The 23480-nt window shown below is 38.4% G+C and overlaps 1 protein-coding gene across 10 annotated transcripts in view; it reads right to left on the reverse strand.

The window, feature by feature from the left end:
* akap13 (A-kinase anchoring protein 13) overlaps positions 1-23480 on the reverse strand; it is a 122880-nt gene that overhangs the window by 83842 nt on the left and 15558 nt on the right. For 5 of the 10 annotated variants that reach the window (XM_067436449.1, XM_067436451.1, XM_067436446.1 and 2 more), the window contains exons 1-3: positions 9865-9904; positions 8416-8459; positions 682-835 (exon numbers count right to left, since the gene is read on the reverse strand). In XM_067436449.1, coding sequence (XP_067292550.1) covers positions 682-835; positions 8416-8459; positions 9865-9883 — 217 coding nt within the window. In that variant the 5' untranslated portion in view covers positions 9884-9904. Of the gene's footprint in view, positions 1-681; positions 836-8415; positions 8460-9864; positions 9905-23480 lie in introns of those variants that run through there. The other 5 variants (XM_067436453.1, XM_067436450.1, XM_067436445.1 and 2 more) reach the window with 3 other exon arrangements.

Consider the following 23480-nt stretch of genomic DNA (forward strand, 5'->3'; position numbering starts at 1 on the left):
GAATAGTCTCCCAAAACATATTCGAGCTTGCCTCAACTTTGTCCATTTTTAAGTCTACTCTTAAAATGTATTACTTGGCTCAGGCATTTAATATTCCGTGCCTTGTTATGCAATGATCTTTTATTTTGATGCACTTCATCCATTACACTGTGTTTTATTGATTGTCTTATTGTTTGTAATCTTGTTGACCGTTCTGTTTTTGTATACTCTGTGCAGCACTTTGGTAGACTTCGGTTGTTTTAAAGGTGCTATATAAATAAACTGTATTGTATTGTATTGTAATATTTTCCCTCACCTCTTTCAACATATTCCTACATTAAGCAAGAATGTGTCAGCTCACAAAATAGCTACTACTTGTAGTATTTATACACACACAGAACATGAATCTTTAGAAGCAGCACTGGGATATTTGGATCATCTCAAGCATGTGCTCATTGCAGGTTGCCCTGTGGTAACTGGGACAATTTTGCGGGTGAATAATTGGGAAAGGCAGCAACGAGCCAAGCAATGCCTGGACCAGGTCCGGCATGACTGGAATGTAAATTAGTCGATCTCTGCAAGTAATGAGCGCCTGGTTCCAGGAAGAAGCTAATAATTATTAAGCAATGATAAAATATTGTCTGTAGACCATAAGTGGAGGTGGAATGTGTTGATTTGACTGTTGGTGTTGTGAACGCTAACCTGGGCACACGGCTTGCAGCGTGACATGGCTGATTTTGGAAGTGCTGGAAACGTGCCTCTGGGTGGTGCCAGCGAATAGCAGGTAAAACTCTACATCCTCTTCATCTTCGACACAATCTTCCTCACAGAGCTGGACCGTCAACAGACAATCACCCTGAATAAGAGAGAGAAAATAACATTCAAAGCAACTATTAGACTGAAAAACAACCCAACTGTATCACAGACAAAAGTGCATTTTAAATTACGCTGATTAAGTGTGATAACCAAGGTCTGAAATTAAAGTTTTTCTCTGAAAGACTAAAAGCAGTGCTGAGTGTTTAATTGCCTGTGGGTGCAGAAAATTACATGACAAAGCATCAACGCCTAAAAAATCATCATTACAGGATCCTCAAACAACAGGGAGGCTTCAACACCTGTCCATTAAGAGACGCGTTTCATTACAAAGTGAACGGGGACAGAGCGGCAGCCTACAGTATATACATATCAACAAATCCTGGGAAAAAAAACAGTCATCAGCCTTTCCCCACCCTCATAATTATAGCTTTACTGTTAAAAGGTGTGTGTGTGTGTCATATCAGGACACAAATATGTATAATGACATGGGTATTACAAGACTTGGTGACTTACAAGGACATTACCCCATGTCCCCATTTTTCAAAAGGCTTAAAAAGCATACAGAAATAGTGGTTTTTTTTGTTTTTGTTTTTTGAGAAAGTAAACATGCAGAATGCTTCCTGTGATGGGTAGGTTTAGGGGTAGTGTAGGGGGATAAAAATTACGGCAGTTTGTACAGTATAAAAACAATTACGCCTATAGAATGTCCACACAATTCACAAAAACAAATGTGTGTTTGTGCGCGCGTAGATATTTAAAATGTAACATCTTATATTTGGTATTGACAACCTTTCCAAGTTCTTTCAGAAAACAAAAAGCAAAGCAAAACAAAAAAAGAAAAGAAAAGAAAAACATTAAACAAAACAAAAAACAACAACACAAAACCACAAAAACAACAACACAAAACAAAACGCACAAAAAACAACAAAACAAACAAACAAAAACAACACTAAGAGCGCTTAAATGTAGCCTTTTAATTTAGGCAAGCTTTTTTATGCATTTATTTACAAATTATAATATAAATGTTGCAAAATAATTTTATAAAATAGCAGATTGTGGTGCATGGCCACAAAACAAAAGTACAAGTAAACAAATAAACAAAAGAGCAGGAAAAAAAGACCAAAAACATTTTTTTTAATATGGGCTGGAACTCTAGATTTAGCTTCAGTAGTAGTTCATAATACACCGTCACCTGACACTTGATATCAGCAACAAATTGCCAGGCATGACAGCAAATTCCTCCGTCTTTTGTTTCTTCACATATTTATTGAATGCGTGTGAATGAAAATATTACAGTGAGAGCAAAAGTAGGAGCTTCTATTAGATAAAAAATAAACGAGAGAGAGAGAGAGAGAGAGAGAGAGAGAGAGAGAGAGAGAGAGAGAGAGAGAGAGAGAGAGAGAGAGAGAGAGAGAGATGAGTTTTGACAGGGCTGTCTTAGCAGGATGATTGTTTACATGATCTAAAACCTAACAAGCTAGCATTCCCACACTGCATGTACCTACTCTAGCTACTATCCTAGGCCACAAAGTTTTGTCTGACACACAGACAGAGGGCCTTCAGAGCGTGACGCTAGCAGCAGGACATCCTAGCGAGAGATGTTTTCATTGGCCAGGCTGCAAAAGCCACATGGTGCCCTTGCCAAATGCCAGTCAGCTGCTTTTTTTGGCTGACGATGATTACAGCCATGGAGTAAATCAGAGACGCGGCTGAATCCTCTTCGCGAGATTAACTCCTGTCCATTCTAGGAGTCTGCAAAAATCACAGCTGAGAAGTTCAAAAGTAGACATTTAGTTTTGTACATAGTTTTATAATAATAATAATAATAATAATAATAATAATAATAATAATAATAATAATAATAATAATAATAAATAATAATAATTTAGACAAACAATATAAAAAACTGTACTAATAATAATGTATAATAATAAAATTAATTAATAATCCATGTCATATTCTATGTTATGATGATATTAAATATAAATTAATTATATTAAAATGTAAAATGTATAAAATTAAAGATTTTTTTTTAAATAAACACTAATTAAATTAAAATTTCTAGCACTATGTTCATAGTTTCTCAACGATACACATTTTCAAATAAAGAATGGACAGGTGTCAGTGTTAATAAAGTGAAAGGCAAAATATAAGAATAATTCTAGTCAAAAAAATGTGTTATAATCTTGAATGTAGCCTGCTCACTCAAAATTTGACTAACATTAGCACACTGAACTCATGTCCTATTCCTGATGCTGGAGAAGCAGTTGAAGATGTAAAGCAAGGCAAGAACTCTTGATTTAATGCAACCAAACAACTTGCATCCCTATTGGTTGAATTCCAGGGTGTGGGAAGGGCTTTTTATGGCCAGGTCATATGACTCACTCGCATGAGAAGCAGTTACGGTGACCCTTAGATCTGAGCAACATGTATAAGGTGTAGGAATCTGACCGCACTTCCTTTGTGACGCATACATGGGGTTCTAGAAATATGTTACTAATGGAAGCCATCTACATATCAGAAGCCAGAAAGATATTGGTTGTAAATGTCTTTTATTTTTACTGCTAACATGGACAAGTTAGTCACTGGCCACTTTTAGACCACGGCGGCCCAATATGGATAGCAGGTGCTGGACCAGGAAAAGTGCCAAAGGCGAGAGCATAAACAAATGAAACAAAGACCACCCTGGCGACTATGTCGACTTTGTCCATAAGACATGGAGATTCAGATTTGATGATACCGGTCTTTGTGTGATCCTTTATCTTTGTGTTTACTTAGTCGCTAAACAAGTAAACAAACAATTTTGGTTAAGGACTTATGGTTGTTGTTTTTTTTTTAAATCTTTCAAATCAATAATGCTGCCTGGAGATATTTTAAGACTGACGGTGTGTTAATCCTTGGTAGTTTTTCTAAGCAAAACATCCAAAATATCCAGAATTCAATTTATCTTCCTCAGAATCTGTTGGCTTAGCTGAATATCGGATCCTTCTTTTCAGGAAGCATTTTTGGCACCTGGAGCGGGCTTATGGGGGTTCTCAAAGTACTTTTGATACTTCGGTTGTTCGTTGGTCTATTTCGGGATCTCGCAAGTCAATGTGCCAAAGGGGGAGTGCCTGGCCTTTTCGCCCTCGTGTTTAAAACAACACTCGGTAAGCTGCCTCGTCTGAGAGAACAGTGGGAGTGAGAGACCACCGTGTATCTTTTAGCTACTTGCATTTAGCTCAAATTTAGCAGAACAAGTTTAGACCAAGTCTTAGTGCAAAAGCAAACTTCAAAGTGCAGCTTACGTTTCATGACATGTCTTTGCTTCTTTGGAAACCCAAAACCGCCATTCCTCTGTTTATAATTAAGGAGAGCAAATTAGCCTGGGTCATGTGTTGAACAGAGTACACTCCTTCACATCAGCTTCTACAACCATGAAAGTACCGGTTCTCAACATCTGTTAACTTATAATCAAAAAGCTCTGACCTTCTTCAAGGCGATGTTATCGAAAACTTATAACTAAAGAGAACTAAAACTAAAGAAACTGCTATAAAATGAGGCTAGCGCTTGTTTGTTTGGTAGCTGAGCAGTCATGTAGCTAAAACTTAAACACTTGTTAATAAAAATTAACTTGAAAATTTTTCTAGCTTTAGTTTTTTTAATCCAAGTCATGTAGCTAAACTTTGAAGCTTGTTAATAAAATGTGCTTTAAAACTCATCTAGCTTTTGTTTGTTTTTATCACTAAGTCATATTGCTAAAACTTTGAAACTTGTCAATAAAAATGTACTTGAAAATGAATTTAGCTCGTGTTTGTTTTTATAAATGTCATGTAGGTAAAATTTACCAAAAATATCTTACATTAATCTAGCTGTTTGAAACTAGCCAATAAAATTAACCTGAATATTAATCTAGCTTTTGTTTGTTTTATAGCTTCATCATGTAGCTAAAACTTAGAAACTTTCCAATAAAAATTTACTTGAAAATTCATCTAGCTTTTGTTTGGTTTTATAACCAACATTAGTTTTATAATTGCCATGTAGCGAAAACATAGAAACTTACAAATATATTTTTTTACTTAAATTAATCTAGCTATTGTTTGTTTTTATAACCAAGTCATATTGCTAAAACTTTAAAACTTGTCAATAAAATGAACTTAAATTAATTTAGCGTGTTTGTTTTTATAAATGTCATGTAGCTAAAACCAATAAAAAGTATCTTGAAAATAGCTGTTCGAAACTTGCCAATACAATTAACCTAAAAATGAATCTAGCTTTTGTTTGTTTTTATATCCATTATGTAGCTAAAACATAGAAACCTACCAATACAAATCTTTTAGAAAATTAATCTAGCTTTTGTTTGTTTTAACTCTTTCCCCGCCAGCGTTTAAAAAAAAAGTTGCCAGCCACCGCCAGGGTTTTTGACAATTTTCACCAAAATTTAATAGCCCATAGAATATTTTGTTTAATGAATATCTGAGCATGCAATATATCAAAATAAAGAGCTGGCCCTCTTCTTTTAAACAAAAAAACTGTCTTATTTACCTTTTTTATCAACACTTGAATATGGGTAGGTTTCATAAAAAAAAGACACATTTTGAACAAAAAGCTGAGAAAATCACATTTTTGTGAAAGACTGTTTCCAGATCAGATTCAGAGCGATGATCAAACACAGATGGACTAGATTGAGTCCATTAACACCCCTAATGCTTACACAGTCCTGTAGCTCGTCCTGGGTCACCATTTCATTCAGTAACATTAGATAGTTTTGATTCATATGCTGTTTATTGATGATGATCAGGTTATTTTTAATATGCATATGATTACATGCGATCGCTCGTTTCACTGCGTCTTACTCGCGTGTGTTTTGATCAGGAGATTCAGGACTCATTCAGAAGATGCGCAATAGCGCCCCCTAGTGTCCGACAGTCAAAACACGGAAACCCGGGAAATTCCGTTATTGGCCTGGAAGCGTTTTCTCACAAACAACGGAAATTTCCGTGTTTGGCGGGGAAAGAGTTAATAGCCATTATTTTAGCTAAAACTTTGAAACCTACCAATACAAATCTTTTAGAAAATTAATCTAGCTTTTGTTTTTGTAGCCAAGTCATGTAGCGAAAACTTTCCAGAAAGAAATTGCTTCCAGGCTAGCTAAGGAGTAGGGATATAACCTTGCTAATAAGCACTGAAAGAACTACAGTAGATGCTGTAATAAGAATTTCTAGAGTTCATGAGGGGTAAATCAAATCTGGCAAGTCTTGTTAAGACTATGAGATCCAATTTGCAAAGTAACTGATAATATAGAATGCAATAATGTATATTTGATTGGAATGAAAATGAGTGCAGAAAAGAATGAGGGAAAAGTGGCAACATGGAGAGACGGGGATTCAATTATTAAATGCCATTTCCTTTCGAGATTGGTCTCTCAACATTTCATCAATTAGCTGACGCGTTGGGTCGATAAGCTGACTGACCGAAATGCAGAAGCCTGATTGAAATCACGCTGTTGCAACTTCAATAGCCAATGGCGCTAAAGAAGTCTAAGTGCTATGGATGGACCGACAACTAGTCTAATATATGCTGCTTGACTATGCTCGTGTGTGTCATGTTCACTTGTTAGTCCATTTGCGATCGTATTGTGGCTCACTTCAGCGATGATAAAGACCGTTCATTTCCACACCGTATGGAGCATCTAAATTTCATCACTGTGTAGCATCATGTCAAGCATTAGCTCACACAGTGTCTCTGACAAGAAAGATACTATACTCCTAATATATGTTTGCTTACTCTTTTCATGATCTATATAACCCATATCCAGTCATAATTGTAATATGTCGTTAGCCGGACTGTCGTGCTTGTGTTCTATAGAGTTGTTCATGACAACAGTTTGATTGCTATGACTCTAATCTTGTCATAATTGTAATATGTCATCAGCTGGACTGTGTGCTTGTGTTCTATAGAGTTGTTCATGAGAACAGTTTGTGATTTTGTGATCGCTATGACTCTAATCTTGTCATATTTGTAATATGTCGTTAGTTGGACTGTCGGCTCATGCTACAGAGTTGTTCATGAGAACAGTTTGTGATTTTGTGATAGCTATGACTCTAATCTTGTCATATTTGTAATATGTCGTTAGCTGGACTGTGTGCTTGTGCACTATCGAGTTGTTCATGAGAACGGTTTGTGTGTGTTTTTGTGATTGCTGTAACTCTAATCGTGTCATAATTGTAATATGTTCGTTAGTTGGACTGTCTTGCTCGTGTACTATCGAGTTGTTCAAGAGAACGGTTTGTGTTTTTGTGATAGAAGGGATGACTTTTTCATTGAATATTCGACCTGGATTAGATACACAGAGATTCTGCCATAGCCGTTGATGCCTCTGGGTTTACGTATGTGTGGGGCGGCGCTATCAAAATAGGGACGAGACACTTTTGGGGGTAGGGGCGTGTTTGTTTTGGTGATTTGAAATACCAACAACGGTTACCAGATAGCACTTACCCCACCTTTAATAAAGGTTTTTTTTTTTAAATGAAGCTCAGTGCAAGTAATCTATGGTCATTGAATCTTTTTCCTTCACTCAAGCCTGTTGTTTTGCCGTGGAAAGTCGCACCGAGCGGACGACACAGAAAAAAAGTTATCCCCTCCTGCTATCTGGCGAAAATAGCATTGTTAAGAGGATGCTGCGTATGCAGTTTCTGAGAAGATCTGCAAGGCTTGCTGCAGTATTCAGAGGAGAGCTGTACCCCTTGGATCTTCTTTTCAAGCATAAAATCTACATTAAAATAAGAAACTGAGGACATCTGTAACTTCCATGAGTTCATCAAGACATCCCGAGAAGAACCAGTACAATGCTTCATCAAGCCAACCACCTGCAACTGCTAAACATTGCAAACCCACATGTGCAGCTTTAACCACACACATACGAATACACACGAACACAGCAAATGCAAAAGCCACAGTTTTTATAGTGTGCTTCAAATATGGTGACTTATTGCAGCATCTGTGACACGGTTTATAGTTCATGACAAAGGATGTAGAGTATCTGTAGTACATCTACAATTACTAATCAATTGTAAATATTGCAAAACAAACTTTCATGGCAATTAAGTAATACATTTTTATAGCTGGAGAACTCATATTATTATAGACCCTGTGTGCCTGTTTAGTTTAATCTCTGAATATCATCACCAGTCAACGTCGTCACATCAATGGCAGGATGTTGTCATTACCAAGGATGCACGACAACCACAGTAATCTACAAGGTCTAATTTGTTCATTTATTGTGGTGAACTGATCCGGTCCTGATCATTGACCTGAAAGCATTGTGGTGTCTTCCGTCAGACATCCTGTTGACATGTGGGCTTCTTTAGGCATTAAGCAAATCTAATTAAAAAAGGTCAGCACTAAAACAAAACAAAAAAACAATTACACAGCACCCTGACTAAGACCAAAATAAGCTGATGCAGCCCAACAGGAAGAATGTAAGCAGGCCTTGGAGCAACAAGGTCTCATTAGAAGTTTCAATTAACTAGGGAATAGGTCAGGATGGTCTACTTGTCATTTAACAACCTCTCAAAGAGGGGTTTAGCATGCTAACAAAGTGCAGTACTGAATGAAACAAAGAAATATTGAAATACTTACATATAACGGGGCTTGCTGTGGATTCAGTTTCATGGCATTGGCCGCTGTGGAAAAGAAAAGACAAGAGTTAGCAACAAGACATTTCGGAAAATGCAGGATGTTCAGTTACCACGCACAATGATCTTTGTATTTCACTGATCGTGTCCACGAACAAACTAGCCTCTGAGCATCTGGCTGCGTGACGCAGATCACCCGGGGCTTTTAACAGACAAAACAGCGACCCTAATATCTATTAGGAGCACATTAGCTTGCCTACATTCATAATGGTCACCCCCTTCCGGGACCTTCCATAAAAAACCTTCAGTAAAAATTTAACTACAGCTAATGAATAACAGGAAATCCATTATTTGTATGCGTTTTCAGACTCAACAATTGGAATAGCCTCAGAAGTGGCTATGTTCACGGATCACGCACATGGGACTTTAATGCATAACGAACTAAAACAGTAACATTGTTGTGGAATTGTGAGGATTTAAATATGTCGGAAAAGGTATCATTATCTTGGTGACTAACACGGATGATTTATTGCAAATATATCAATACGAATGGGTTGAAAATGATAGATCAGAAAGGTTTTGTACCACACTGGATGTCATAGCTTTCTGTACATTTTGTCAACCGTTAATTTCCCACCCATTATTCCCGATTACACCGGAAGGAAGAGAGGCTCCAATGGCGGCAAATATGCCACACGGTGGAATCTTGCGGCTGGCCGCAAAGCACATTACCCATCTGCAAGCTGCAAGAGGGTGTTACGCTTCACCCAGGCATGAGATGCAAAACCACAGCGCTTAACCCACAAGCCAACCACCATCACATGAAGCTTCAGACAACACCCAAATCTCAGCTGATTCAAGAAAAAGAAGTTAAAGAACAGTTCTAGCCTACACAATAAGACACAAATCATCATTTTAAATGACGGCCAAAGGCAGCCCCTAAAACAGAAGGCTGGGAAACAAATGACATTGGAGTGTTAACACCGCTCCCACCTTCTGTTCACTAAGAATGATAAACCGCCCACAGCTATTGTTCGGTTATCTGCCCCGGGTGAGGTATTACCCTTTTAGAGGTCCTTGTGGTTATCTGAGGCCCTACTCATAACCTGGACACACAGGAACAACACACACCCATACACAGACATCTACAAGCACACACTAACCAACATGCCTTTGACAAAAGTTCTATTCCAAAACCAAGTTAACTGTCTTGCTGCTGAGCAAGGTAGCTGTCGTCTAATCCTAAATTTAAATTGAATTAAATGGAGTTTAACATTAGCATGTTGCTAAAGTAGCAATTCTCGTCACACACAAAGTAAAAGGGTAATTTTTTACACAACACTTAATATTGAATCTAAGTGCAGTACATCCACCATCTTGCTCATCACAATGCATCCTAGGACTATATGTTTTGATTTCTACAATTGAACTAAAATTAAAGTTAGTTACCGACCTTGTGGAGCGGCCTTCATGTCGAGATTATGGTTATGATGCATTAAAATGCTTTCTCTGAAGGCTCACTAGGTTTAGAAACACAGAATTTCAGTTCTCCTTAAAAAGCAGAAACCTGACTCAAACCCACCAACAGAAAAAAAGTATTGTTTTTTTGAGGAAGCTTTAAAGATTACAACATAACAGAGGCATTATCATGCAACTTGTATGGATAAAACAATCTCAGAATGGAGTGGACTGTAATAATTTTGGCAAAATATGCCGGACAAAGTCAAAGGAAGTTGTTTATCAATAATCTATTCATTCAGTACTGAGAAATACACTTTGTTTTATTGTAAATGTAAAAAAATGTAGTTTTGTACAAAGTTAAGATTACAAAATCATTAGCTTAGCATAGTGCTGGGTGGTATGACCAAAAATCTATCACTATTTTTTTTTAAGATTCTGGCAGCTTCACGGTATATTACAGTATTTATATTTTAAATAAACATTTTTCCCATGTCTGGACTAACAATTTGGTTAATCTTTTAAAATGTAATCAAATGAAAATGTAATAAATCCTTTTATTTATTTTTTGGCAAGTTTGTTTAAAGGGGTCATGAATGGAGAAATCAACTTTTCATTCAGCCTTTGAGAAATACAAGCTCATTGTGAAATGAATATCCTGTAAGTTTTGATTTGATTTTGAATAGCAGCCTTTTTGATCTTTAATATTCACAGACACTAGTCCATTTGATTCATTGTACGGCCCTACTTTTAATTTATTCATCTAAAAATTGCCAAATATCCAGACATTCCACTTTATACAGTAGCGTAGCCTAGGTTCCATTCGTGAATGGATTCCTTGATTCCGTCAGCGTTTTCTACATCACTGAAATCAGGGCTCTACATGGTATTTGCCATGTTAAAGAGAATTAGTTGTGTGGGTTAATTGAGTTATACACCATTAGTAAGAAGGATATACAGTTATAGAGGTCCCCTCTCAGTACACTCTACATTGCATTCTTCATGGCCATTGAATCGATGTAGCAATTGTTTCAGCTACGCAGCAGTAAGGTTTGAAATTTAAAAAATGCATACTGGATAAACCGGTATACCGGCAAATGCTAGCTTAGCAACATACTTGAATTGACTGTAATCCCACCCAATATTTGTGTGTTCTGTTTTTGTACATAGAGAATAGCCATTAGCTTAGCAATATGATAACCCATCTGATATCAACTGAAGAGCACGCAAGTGCTACACACAAGTGAATGCGAACACGGTATGCAGTATGCAGCCGGTAGACAGTGAGGCAGCTTACTAGGGGTTGGAACAGAGCTTAGGTGTTACAAACTGGATAACGGTCTAATCTCTCCTATTCTGCTAATACGCTCCAGCCTTCTTTACTTGAACCTCTCTAACAGCTACTGTGCAGGCGGAAAACCCAGAATACTTCTCCCCTCCCTAGTCTGCAGGAAGAGATCAGACATCCCACCTGCTGCTTTTTCTACTCATGTTGATTCACCAAGTACCCCTGCCCCAAATCTAACTCCAACCATTTAACCAGTTGATCCACTTCCAAATCTCAACAAATCAGCTAGATCCGCGGTGGAGAAAGACGGGTGACGGCCCATCCTAAGCCAGATGGGGGCCACTGTGGATGCTGAGAAACTGGCTAAGGGTCAAGCAGACCCATCAGAGAACATGGCAGTCATGGAAGGGGCATGCCGTTACAAAGATTTTAGTGGTCGTGCATGCATAAAACCAGAACTTAGCTTTGATACGAGGCCTCCTGGATGGACCTACTGAGCCAGAACACTGCAGAGTCAGCAAGCCAGTGGTTACCCTCAACAGATTCATGTCTAGAGGCTAGAAAGAGGGCCATAGTTTGTGTGTTTTGGCCTGCATTCTAGCACCGCTGAAATTCAAGAATCACATTTAGGCTTTTTGAGAACCCCCACAAAAAGCCCCACTATCCTACACATGTGAGACAGGCAGCAACGGACAGGAAGTGGGAATCTAAAACAAGGACAACATATTGACAGCAAGTCAGGGGTAGGCGGCAGGGTGGGGACAGGGCTGGACATTATGAGAGGGGTCGCAGCCTCTTTCTTCAGGCAAGTTCCCTTGTTCTCTTAGCTGAATAAAAGGGCTACTGTTGAAGCTCAACAGGACTGGGTACAGAGATAATCAGCTGGTTCTAATTATAACCACTGATTTCATCCTGTTGAGCTAAACCCACACACTTCATCTAACACAATAGACACACACAAGACTTAATGCTACACTTGCAAAAGAAATAATACAAACGGGTCATCTCAAATGTTCATTTACCTTACACCACAACTGTCTTTCAACAAGATATACAAAGTAGGGACAAATTAACGATTCGCCAACACCCACACGTTTATTTGGAACCACATGATTAAAGCACAATTTTAGCCCAATCTGTTCTATGAGGAAAACTTGTACCTTAATCTAAGAGAAAAGGCCACCTATTATTAATCACCCAAGTAGACAAAAGACAGGAAACCATTGAGACTGGGATCCAGACATGACACCAGTTCACTGAATCCAGAGAAGAGCAGAAGTCTTGATATTGTGGTCCTGAGACTTCTTAACACCACAAACATGTACTTGTTATGGGCTTGGTTCTTGGCACAGGGTCTCGATTGACTCAGTCAATTGAATTGACTCTTGGCCACTGTGCAAAGTTCCACAGCGTACACAGTGTAATAAATACTACAAAACATTAAGTATTTCTTTCTCTATTGAAATTCAATGAAATGGCATTCTGGTACTTGGACTTTTAGCTCTGGGTTTAGATCTTGAGGTTTTGACTGTGTCAAATTGCAATTAAAGACAAAGGAGAACCCTTTAACTTAAGATAACCCTAACAAATATGACTAAGTGTCTTAGCATAAAAGTCTTAAACAGGGTATTTAGATGACATCTAGCCTTGGTCTTGTGGAGTCTGGTACTCATCTGGATCTCAGTCTGAGTCTGGAAGGTTCTGGTCCACAGCATGAGTCAATCATTAGACCAAACCAGAAACAGTGATCTCTAGGGGAAATTATGCTTGCCTTGAGAGGTGTACATCTGAAGGAGGACCTTGCAGACCCAGTTTCTTAGACCCACAATGGCTCTTAAACATCTTTGTGGAACCAGCTCATAAATCTCACAATGCAAAAAACAAACATCTCTAGTTACTACTATATTTTTGTAAACATTATAATTACATCTTGTATTTTTGGATTAGAGTGCTCCCAAAGGAGAATAGGAACTGCAACGTGATGGAGCACAGTAAAAGCATACTACAGTCGAATAGAAAATGTTGGTGCACAAATGCTGCACATTTGAGCGAGAATGTTGAGGGTGAAGCAGTTGATTACCTTAAAGACCGCAGTCGTTTAAGTCTGGAATCACGGTCTGCATTTGTTTTATGAGTAGTGGTAAAAATGTGGTTGTCGTTTAAGGACAAACAAAGGGTCATCGAGTTCAAACCAAGAAAGGGGGCAATGTTCTGATTCACTGCTTTGACTACAACCAAGCAGGGTCATGGTGGGGCGATGAGAACAGGTCCATGTGATTATAAAAAAAGCGCCTGATTAAACAAACTTAGGCCAACAATAACATGTTGAGTTTAAATAATGACAGCACCACACGCATGAAGTCCGAAAAATGCAACTAATGTTGAGCATATGAAAAAAATGGTGCCAAGACAACATGTCTCATACTTTTTAACAAATGCACTCTTGGCACACCAGCAAGGCATTGAAAAATTGTACAACTAACACATTGCTACACACATTTTAGCACTCTTTTACGCTCAACAGTTCATAGCGACAAACATAAAGTTGCATGTTAGCCCTTGTTAACCTCTGGTTTATCCTTGTGTGCTCTAAGGGGCATGAGAAACCGAATTTCCTCTGTCAAGCCGCAGCAAGCGCCAAGTTGGCCTCACCCGGCAGCCAGGACCAGACACCTGTTTGTTTAGTCTGAATCAACATTGCCTGGCCTCTCTGAATCCCATGTCCCTTTCACCTCCGAGCTATGGGCTTTCAAATGTCCAAATAAAACACCATATTGAGCAGCAGAATCCAATCAATATTATTGAAAATTACAGGTTTACACAATTGCTATGGAATGTCATGCAGTGTTTTTCACCACTTTCGCTAGAATTCCTGAATTCTTAACTAAATATTATCAAGACTTGCAGAGGAAATCAATACTGTTTGAACACATTCACTTCCTGAACGATTCCGTCACACAAGACTACAAGGAAATCGCATACAGACAGATAGATACAACAAAAGGTTCTTCCTGGTCTACCTGTGCTATGAATAGCGCAGACGCTGTCTGGCAGCAAGTGAGAGCTTTCAATAGGATTATGAGATAAGGAGATTTAGCCAACGTTTCATTTATCATGTCTGGTTAATGTCAGCACCTAAAGTGTGAAACACAGGACAAATATTGGGTTATTCCCGTTTCCTTCAATGTTTTCCCACAGGAACTGCAAGAGCCACTGCAGCTTAATGGCTATGTTCAGTACCATGTTTGCTGTACTAGGGGTGTCCATTCCTGGAGGGCCACCTCCCTTCCTGGAAGTTTCTAGTAATCCTGAAGACCTTGATAAGCTGGTCCAGGTGTGTTTAATTAATGTTAGAGCTAAACTTTGCGAGAAGGTGGCCCTTCAGGAGCAGGACTGGGCACCCCTACTATACGGCAAGTATACTGCACAGTCCTGGTTTTGGCTAATTTTCCTGAATGAAAAACCAACATGGCCTACTACATTTTTCAAAACAGTGCACACATGGAACAATACAGTATTAGAAGGCAACCTTTAATTTCTGATGTGATATTTTTTGATCTCATCTGCGAAAGTTTATAAAAAACTTAAGGTAAACATTTTATTTGATAATGCATACAATTTCACATGACATTTTTAAATAAACATGAGTGGCCTGCATTCAATATATAATAGTCGGCATGCAGTAAGCCAAGTGCTTCATTCCGAACATAGCCAAGGGTTTTCATTTGAATGGCTACAACAGGCACAGAGAAGCAGTTCAAATGTGCATGCCAGAGTCATGCCGGAGGAATGCATGAACAATCTGCACTGCAGGGCCTTGCGTTAATTTGCGGGAGCCAGCCGAAATGGCAGGGATGTCAGTCTCAAGGCTGTGGTAGTTGCCAGAGATGTACTGCATGCGTGTTGAGGATTTGAGAGGGCCCTCTTGCCCCCGTGACATGAACAGGATGTAGCATGTGTTGCTCTCCCTGTGGAACATTCCCTTGGGAAATTTGGATGGGCTTTGTAGTGCAAACAAGACAAGCTTTTCTCCATTCAGAGAGAAAGATACAAACCACAGAATAAATGACAAAAAAAGAACATGACATAACCATCTGACTTATGTATTGAAAGACACACGGTTTATGTAACATTTAACCTTCACCTTTTCCAATAAGATCACTCCAGAGGCATTCATGAAAAAGCACCATAACGTTTTATAATAAAGAATCTCATGGCACTAATGCGTTGCCATAGTACCTACCATTACAAATACTTGTGGCGGTGAGGCTGAAGTAACTCTAACCCCTATTTAATAGGATATTTAGTCTTTGCAAAGCACACACCGCAACACGGAGCACAGATAGGCGACAATTGTGCCAAGAGAGCGACTGTTTCAGGGTTTGAGGTTGCAGTTTACCAAGCTCATGTTAGTTTTATCAAACAAGCACAAAAATAAGGATTTAAAGGCACAGTATGTTAGTTTTGCTAGAGGTCTGCTTATTCAAAACAATAACAATGTAGCTTTATGACGCCACGAATGAGCATTGAATCATGGAATTTGTCATCTTCAATTCCACATCCAATGAAAAGCAATCCAACAGAATTTGGGCTCACATCACACAAACTACTAAATGTATAGGGGTGTAAGAAAATATCGATACACGTGAATATCGCGATATTCTGTTTGGCGATACTGTATCGATTCTCAAAAACACTGTATTGATATTGATATATTTATTTATTTACATCCTAGATTCGTGGCTTTGTGTTCGGTTTAAACCACAGACTGTATAACACCCAACCGCTAGATGGCAGTGTTATCTCAGAACGTATAACGGACGCGGAGCCGGAGAAGCGCAAGGTAAAAGTGCGTGCATCGCTAGTAGGGGTGTGCATTGGCACTGCCTTCACGATTCGATTCGATTACGATTCACCAGGTAACGATTCGATTCAATTCGATTCTACGATGCATTGTGATGCATCAAAATTCTACTGCACACAAAGCAAATTTTTCATCAGTCATGAGGCAATACAAGCAGATATTAAACAACAGATTGTATTGGCTGCTATGTGTCTCCTGTATCTTTGACATAAAAGTTATTAAATAAAATAAAATGTAATTAAATAAAATTAAATAATATGCAATTAACCCTTAAATGCATAACTGTTTCACCAAACATTCTTACATATTCAGGTCGTTAGCGGCCCAAATCTATATTTAACATGGATAGACCTCTACCTGTCGTGATAATATATAAAACTCCTGATTTTAGAGTAACAGCTACAGAAGAATAAAATAAAACCTATTTCGTTACCTTTTGGAGCTTGGAAGGATTCAGTTTGAGCAGATGTTTAATACCATCATCATATGACCTCGTCAGAGCTCGTTTACCAGTATATTCAGCATCTGCCTCATATTCGCGATCTCCAGCATATTCTCCAAACTCATTTTCAATGTCTTCAAAATCAATATTTTGATCACTGACAGCTTCTTGACCACATCCATCATCAAGAGACAGTGACACTAACATATGATTGTGTTTAGTACATGCTCTCTGAAGTAAATCACTAACCCATTTCAAGTTTTGCAGATTATAATTATTTTTTCGTTTTCTGTCAGAGGTAACTATGAGTGAAACGTCACTTCATCATTGGGTATCAGATATTGCCACCTTGTGGAATAAAGGGGAATTGCACATAATCGATTATGGCACTTTGCCGCATCGATGCTGAATCGTTCATGCCCCGCATCGCGATGCATCGCCGAATCGATTATTGTTGACACCCCTAATCGCTAGTGTTTACATTAGCAAACCCAGCTCTCAAGACGATAGAATTATTCCGCTCTTGCAGTATACAAAGCTGAAGTGTGGACTCATTTTGGCTTCAGCTATAAAGAAGCCACTAAGAAAATCGATAAGAATCATTTTGTTTGCAAAATAGGCCAAGTTAAAATCTAATACTCGGGAAACATTGAAACTAAGAGCTCGCTTAACATCCTGACATCACCCGCGCTGCTGAGAAGCGTTTCGATAGAATGTACTGCAAGTTTTCCTCTCAGTAACAAAATAAACACACACCAAAACTTACAGCGGTGGCAGCAGAACGAAAGATCATAGTGATGTGGATATGGATGTACCAGCTCGGCAGTTCAGTACTTGAAATAGCACTTTATACAATAGACAGCTTTATAGAAAATAGCTTAATTGTATTAAATATAAAACAGTCATTCAGTCATGAAATGGACTGCACTTTCTGTTGTTAAATAGCCACTGCTATACTGTGAACCTTTAAAACATGTACACATAAAGAATCCTGCAGTCACTACATTTTACTTTACTCAGATTGCACAAAATAGGTAATAGTGATATAAATGATACTGTATTAATTAAATAAAATACTCTCTCGTGTTTTAGGCATATGGTTGTGTTGTTTATTCTTTTAAATTATAAAAAAAAAAAAAAAACACACAAAAAAGAAATATCGCAATATATTGCCTCTCTTACAATATCGCAATATATTACAATATATCGTATTGTAACCCCTGTATCGTGATACGTATTGTATCGCCAGATTCTTGGCAATACACAGCCCTATAAATGTATATAATGAGCGAGTATATGATGAATCGATTTCCAAACCTTGTTGTTGTCCTGAGTCACTACAGTACACCTATAATAAGTGTTTATATTGGTATTTTAGCGCTGCGGAGTAGCACAGTCCCTGCGAGACTCGCCATAGACACAAACAGAAAGTAGAAGATCCGGCTACAATATTCTTCCGCAAGGCGCATACTAGGGGTGTCCATAGTTAACCGATTGACCGATTAACCGTTAAAAATTGCGTAACCGAGTAAAACATTTTGCTCGGTTAAGTGGCGTCAATGACGTGCTTTGAATTTAGTTGTAATATATTTTGGCACCCCTAGAGATCGCCAGAGCGCTCCCAGACATTTGTAATATCCACAAGAAGTAGTCATGACCAGCTTTCTAAGCGGGCAAAGAAAGCGTGGGAGCACTTTAAAAATGAGAGTGACGGGGCAAAATGCAAGTATTGCAATGCAGTGCTTACCGCATTTTTCAGGCTATAAGTCGCTCCGGAGTATGAGTCAAAAAATGCGTCATCAAGAGGAAAATAACATAAGTCGCACTGGACTATAAATCGCATTAGGGCAGAAGCAGAGCGGGAGCCGCGCGCGCTGTGCATAACGGATCAGAAGAAAGAAAGTTTGAAGTGAGAAACTTGTGAATGACTAGAGAAAAGCAGACGTTACTTTAACTGTAATGAAGAAAACAAAAAAGCTAATCGCGGACTGAAAGCAAGATGGCCAGAGCTGAAGGGACGAGTCCACAGATGCTTGAACTCTGCCGGGAGAGGCTCAGCCGCACGAGTCAAAGGCTGTGTGAAATGTGAATCATTCTCGGCTGCATATTTTACTGCATGCCCTAATCATGCAGGCGCCCTCGCGGCCACTCGCATTGCTCGTGAACTGGAGCGCGCATCTCATCCTAATTTAACGAAACTCAGCGTACGCCTCACAGACATGAAATATATCTTAAGAAAGCTTGAAATGTCTTTTAACAATTTAAAACGAAAAGAAATAGGCTACTCTCTGTTTATGTAATCCATGATGTGCATTTCTCTCTATAGGCGCGTTCACTACGGAGATGGCGGTCGTCAAATTAATAAACTAAAAATAACCCTGACGCACACTATGGTTAACCGAGTATTAACCGCTAAGGGCCTCGGTTAACGGTTAATGAAAAACTTGAAAACGTGCAGCCCTGGCGCATACAATTCTGTTTATTTAGCGTCAAAAGTTATGGATTGCTATTGCTCTAAATGTCGTCAGGATTGCAAATGTGATACTGATCATTTACAAAAGTCCAACAGACAAGTTGATATAAAGTAACAACGTTTTAACCACCATACTGTCTACTTCGTGCAAATCAAAGCCACACCAGAACTGATGCAAATCTCTAAGCGATTCGATTCAAATTAATCTGTTAAGAAAGATTAGATGAATGACTCACACATTAAGACTTGCTGCAACCTACAGTCAGTTTTATTTTCATATTTATACTTTGCATGGACTTTATATTTAAAATATCAAACTTTTAAAGTTTCATTTGTACATGTTTCTAATTCAAAAACTTATATTTGAAACATTCATACAACATTATTTACCCATGAGCAGCATGGCACTGTAATTCTGCCACAGAAATACACTAAAAACGGAGAAGAAGAGTTGTGGCTAGCAGGGATATAGCAGTGGTCGGACGTGAGGCAAAATCTCACAATAAAATAACAATAAATACATTTGCTACTTAACAGATGTGTTTTATTAACACCTACCCCAACCCAAAACATACCCTTACAACAATGCAGATACGTTAATTAAATGACGCGATATTGATGTGCGCATGCCCAGTGCCCGTAGTTGTATCCCTTAACTCTTTCGCCGTGCTGGACGTAGTGTGATGACATCACCGTTTCAAAAAACATACGGATTTGCTGTTCACACGAAAACGGAAGATGATCGTTTTCAGATTTATCCGCTTTGGGACCCGGTTTCGAAAAATATCGGATGCATGCTTCTAAAACGCCGGATCCATGTGGACGAAACGCTGATACGGTACAAAATTTATACGTATTCAGCCGTGTGGACGGGGCCTAATTGTTCTAACTGAATTTGTTGTTTACATTAATATTTTAAAAACAACTTTTATTTTTTAATTGTTAGAGTTAGGGTTATTTAAAAAGATTAGAAATCATTGCTCTTATAATGGTAAAAATGCCCCTGGACATCAATTTAAAGGGACAAATATCGTCCTGTAATGGGAAAATTATAGTTGGAATGTGTGTTATTGATCAGAATGTGCTCCTACATTTTTTTATTAGGAGCACAAGTGCTCCTCAAGAAAAATGTTAGCGTTGAGCCCTGACTTACATTTTTGTGTTGTAATTAATATAATGTTTAAGGGAAAAATCAAAAATGAAACTATTATATTTAAATTAAATGGGGTGTCAATAGCTTTAATTCACTGATGATTTTGGTAGATTTCTTTAAAAAAAGTCCACTATGTTTTTGTTTCCCATGATTTTTAAAAAGAGTCCACTTTATGATTTTTTTTTTTTTTTACAAATCTTAAGATGAATATTATGAAATATATTATATAACAGTTTTATAATTCAAATTATAAAGTAGCACATTCAGGAACCACAGCAGACAGTTGTTATACAGCCGAAGTCTCCATGCCAATGAACAAACAAAACCAGCTCAGGCATATCAGCGTGAGTGAGACACGCCACAAGCTAACACCACTCTTCTGTGTAACCAGAGAACAAGAATTTCCCAAGAATTAGCGAAACACTGGCCAGTCCGAAGGGAAAATATTATGGCTTCCAGCAAAAACTTCTGACAAACACAACAGCTGACAACGAGAGATAAGAGAGGAATGAATACAAAATGGGAGCTTTTTTTAAAATGACAAATTTAAGATTCTGTCAGAGGTTATGCACAGCCTCTCAGGTTTAGTTCAAACAAAAGATCATCGGCTTTAGCTTGAGTGTGTGTGTGTGTGTGTGTGTGTGTGTGTGTGTGTGTGTGTGTGTGTGTGTGTGGACAGAATCAAGGGGGAGGAGGATTTCATGGAGTTTGAAGTTTAACCGGTAGATTGTTTTACAGCCCCCCTGCACGGGTCAGTGCAAGAGCGGCTGGCCTCCCACTAAACACAAAGACGCTCCAAAGAGACTAGATGGAGATCAGGCAGTCAAAATGGTGAACAGATAACTCGACTGGACATAACCAGGTAACCAGGACTGTGGTCAGGTCAAGATGGTGAAATATCTTTCTGCGAAACTTGACAGATTTGCATTTGATGTTACAAAGATTAAGGTTGCTGCAGACTCTAATTATAGATAGTTGACAACACAATATGGAGTGACTTGCAATCTTTCTAAAACGATTTAAACAAAACTGTGCATGCCATCATATTATTTGAGAGATTAAATGTGTACTTTGCATCTGTAATATGTAGTGACCCAATAAATGCTTTAATTTTGTGGGTTTTTAAAGAACAGCAAACAATTCAAACACTTACATCACTGTGAATTAAAAAAAACAACAGTTAACAGTAAGGGTGTATCGGTACATGTATTCATCCCCAACCTTCATGGAGCGGATGTCACGGTCCGGTGCATGCAGTCAGACGTTGAATACATTCAGTCGCAGGCTATGCGAACTCCAATCTAGAACGGGACGCTCACGGACAAAGGACTATACTTTGAAAGGCTTGTATACTCAACTATGCGCAAAGTTTTTTTTTCATTATTCTATACATTTTGTACTGTTATAACAAGAGATGCTTTACAGTTTTGTAGCTAAATGTGACCAAATACCTTTTGTTTTTTATCAGCCCTGCATAAACATAGGAGCTATGCACGAGTGTATTCTGTTTACTGCTTGGTGCTTTAGTTTAGATTCCAATTAACTTCAAAACAGGGTCCAATTCACTATTAACTATATGCTTATTAGTATACATATTACTAGGATATTGACTGTTTATTAGAACTTTTAAAGTACATATTATTGCCTTTTCTACATATTCTACATTCCTTAAAAGGTTAGTTCACCCTAAAATAAAAATTCTGTCATTAATTACTTACCCTAATGTGATTCGACACCCGTAAGACCTCCGTTCATCTTCAGAACACAAATGAAGATATTTTTGTTGAAATCCGATGGCTCAGAAAGGCCTTCATTGACACCAATGTCATTTCCTCTCTCAAGACCCATAAAGGCACTAAAGATGTCGTTACAAAGCCCGTCTCACTACAGTGGCTCTGCAATAATTTTATGAAGCGACGAGAATTGTTTTTGTACGCAAAATTTTTTATATAAACAACTTGTATAGTGATGGGCCGATTTCAAAACAAAGATTCAAACTGTTAAAAATCAGCATATCGAATCATGATTCGGATCGCGTGTCAAACTGCTGAAATCACGTGACATTAACGATCCGAAACATGATGTACTATTTTCACCTTAAAACAACATTGAATAAACAAAGGCATAAATAATAATACAAATATTCATGAATCATATATGAACATCTAGTTCTAGATATCAATCATTCCTATCAGTTGTGAAAAAGCAAGACATCTAAAAACACTGAAGACTGCTGAAGACTCTTGCCTAAATCTAAATCTGGCTAAAAAAAAAAAAAAACATCTGGCTGAATTGTCAGAACTCAAATTTTTGTGGCACAAATATTAAAACTTCAAAAAGCTGGCAAACACTAGGGATAAAGCAATAAGTATATCCTGCAAACTCTTGACATCCAAATAAAAATACAAAGTAATCAATCAGTTATTCAAAGAAGCAGCAGACATCCAAACGTTGAAGCTTGTTAGTATAACCCAAATGATGGTCCCTCCTGCAGCTTTTTCAAACTTTTCCATTCCCTGTAGAGGTTAGACTGGGTGACTGTTTAACCATCATCCATCTTTGAATAGTGAAAGCCAAAGCTCAGAGTAAGGGCATGCTTCCACCTCTCCAAGGGTAGCTCTCATTAGCTTGATATATAACGGGCCTGAAAAACTCTTTCTGTCTGAACACATTCAACCATCTCAGCTAGCAACCGGCTTTTCAACATCCCCGATTTCAGCACAAGATTTCACTTAGCAGCCACCAACTGTGATAAATAGGAAAACTTTAAAAGGAATACCTTTACCATGGATTCAAGCAACTTATGAGACAAATGGCACTGGCATCTAGCCTAGAAATCTAGACGCACCCTAGCGGCAGCAATCTGCCCGCAAGTGTCGTCTAGCAACTCTCAATACCCTTCTGAGCTGTAATCCCCTAACTCTTGCCGGACCAATCACATCGTTTATAGTCGGTGGGCGGGGTCATAATGACAACGGCCGAGTTGCGTTTGCATGCTTCTAGTAAACACAGAAACTGGCGAACGGCGGCGGTCTTTCGAATCAGCTTTGACTGCGACTGGAAGACTTGGAGTTAAGCTTTTCTCTGAGAAAAGAACAAAGAAAGGCACTGAAGTCATTCTTAAAAAAAGGAAGATGTGTTCAGAGTTTAGCCGACCGGATACGGTGAATGTTTAATCTATCAACAAGCTCTGTTTCACCTTCACTGCTCTGGTTGGTGTAGCGCTATCCTATCGCGTGCAGAGGGAGTTTGAAAGACAACCGTTTATCACGCCCCTCGGATTGAGCCCTGTCTATGGTGAGTTTCCAGACCAAACATCTTGATGTGGGTCTGGCTTGTCAGGCATACTGGCATCCTTAACTTTCATTAACATGAACAACTGAGACCGATA

This window comes from Pseudorasbora parva, chromosome 25 (assembly GCF_024679245.1).
Source record: "Pseudorasbora parva isolate DD20220531a chromosome 25, ASM2467924v1, whole genome shotgun sequence".
Lineage (NCBI taxonomy): Eukaryota > Metazoa > Chordata > Actinopteri > Cypriniformes > Gobionidae > Pseudorasbora > Pseudorasbora parva.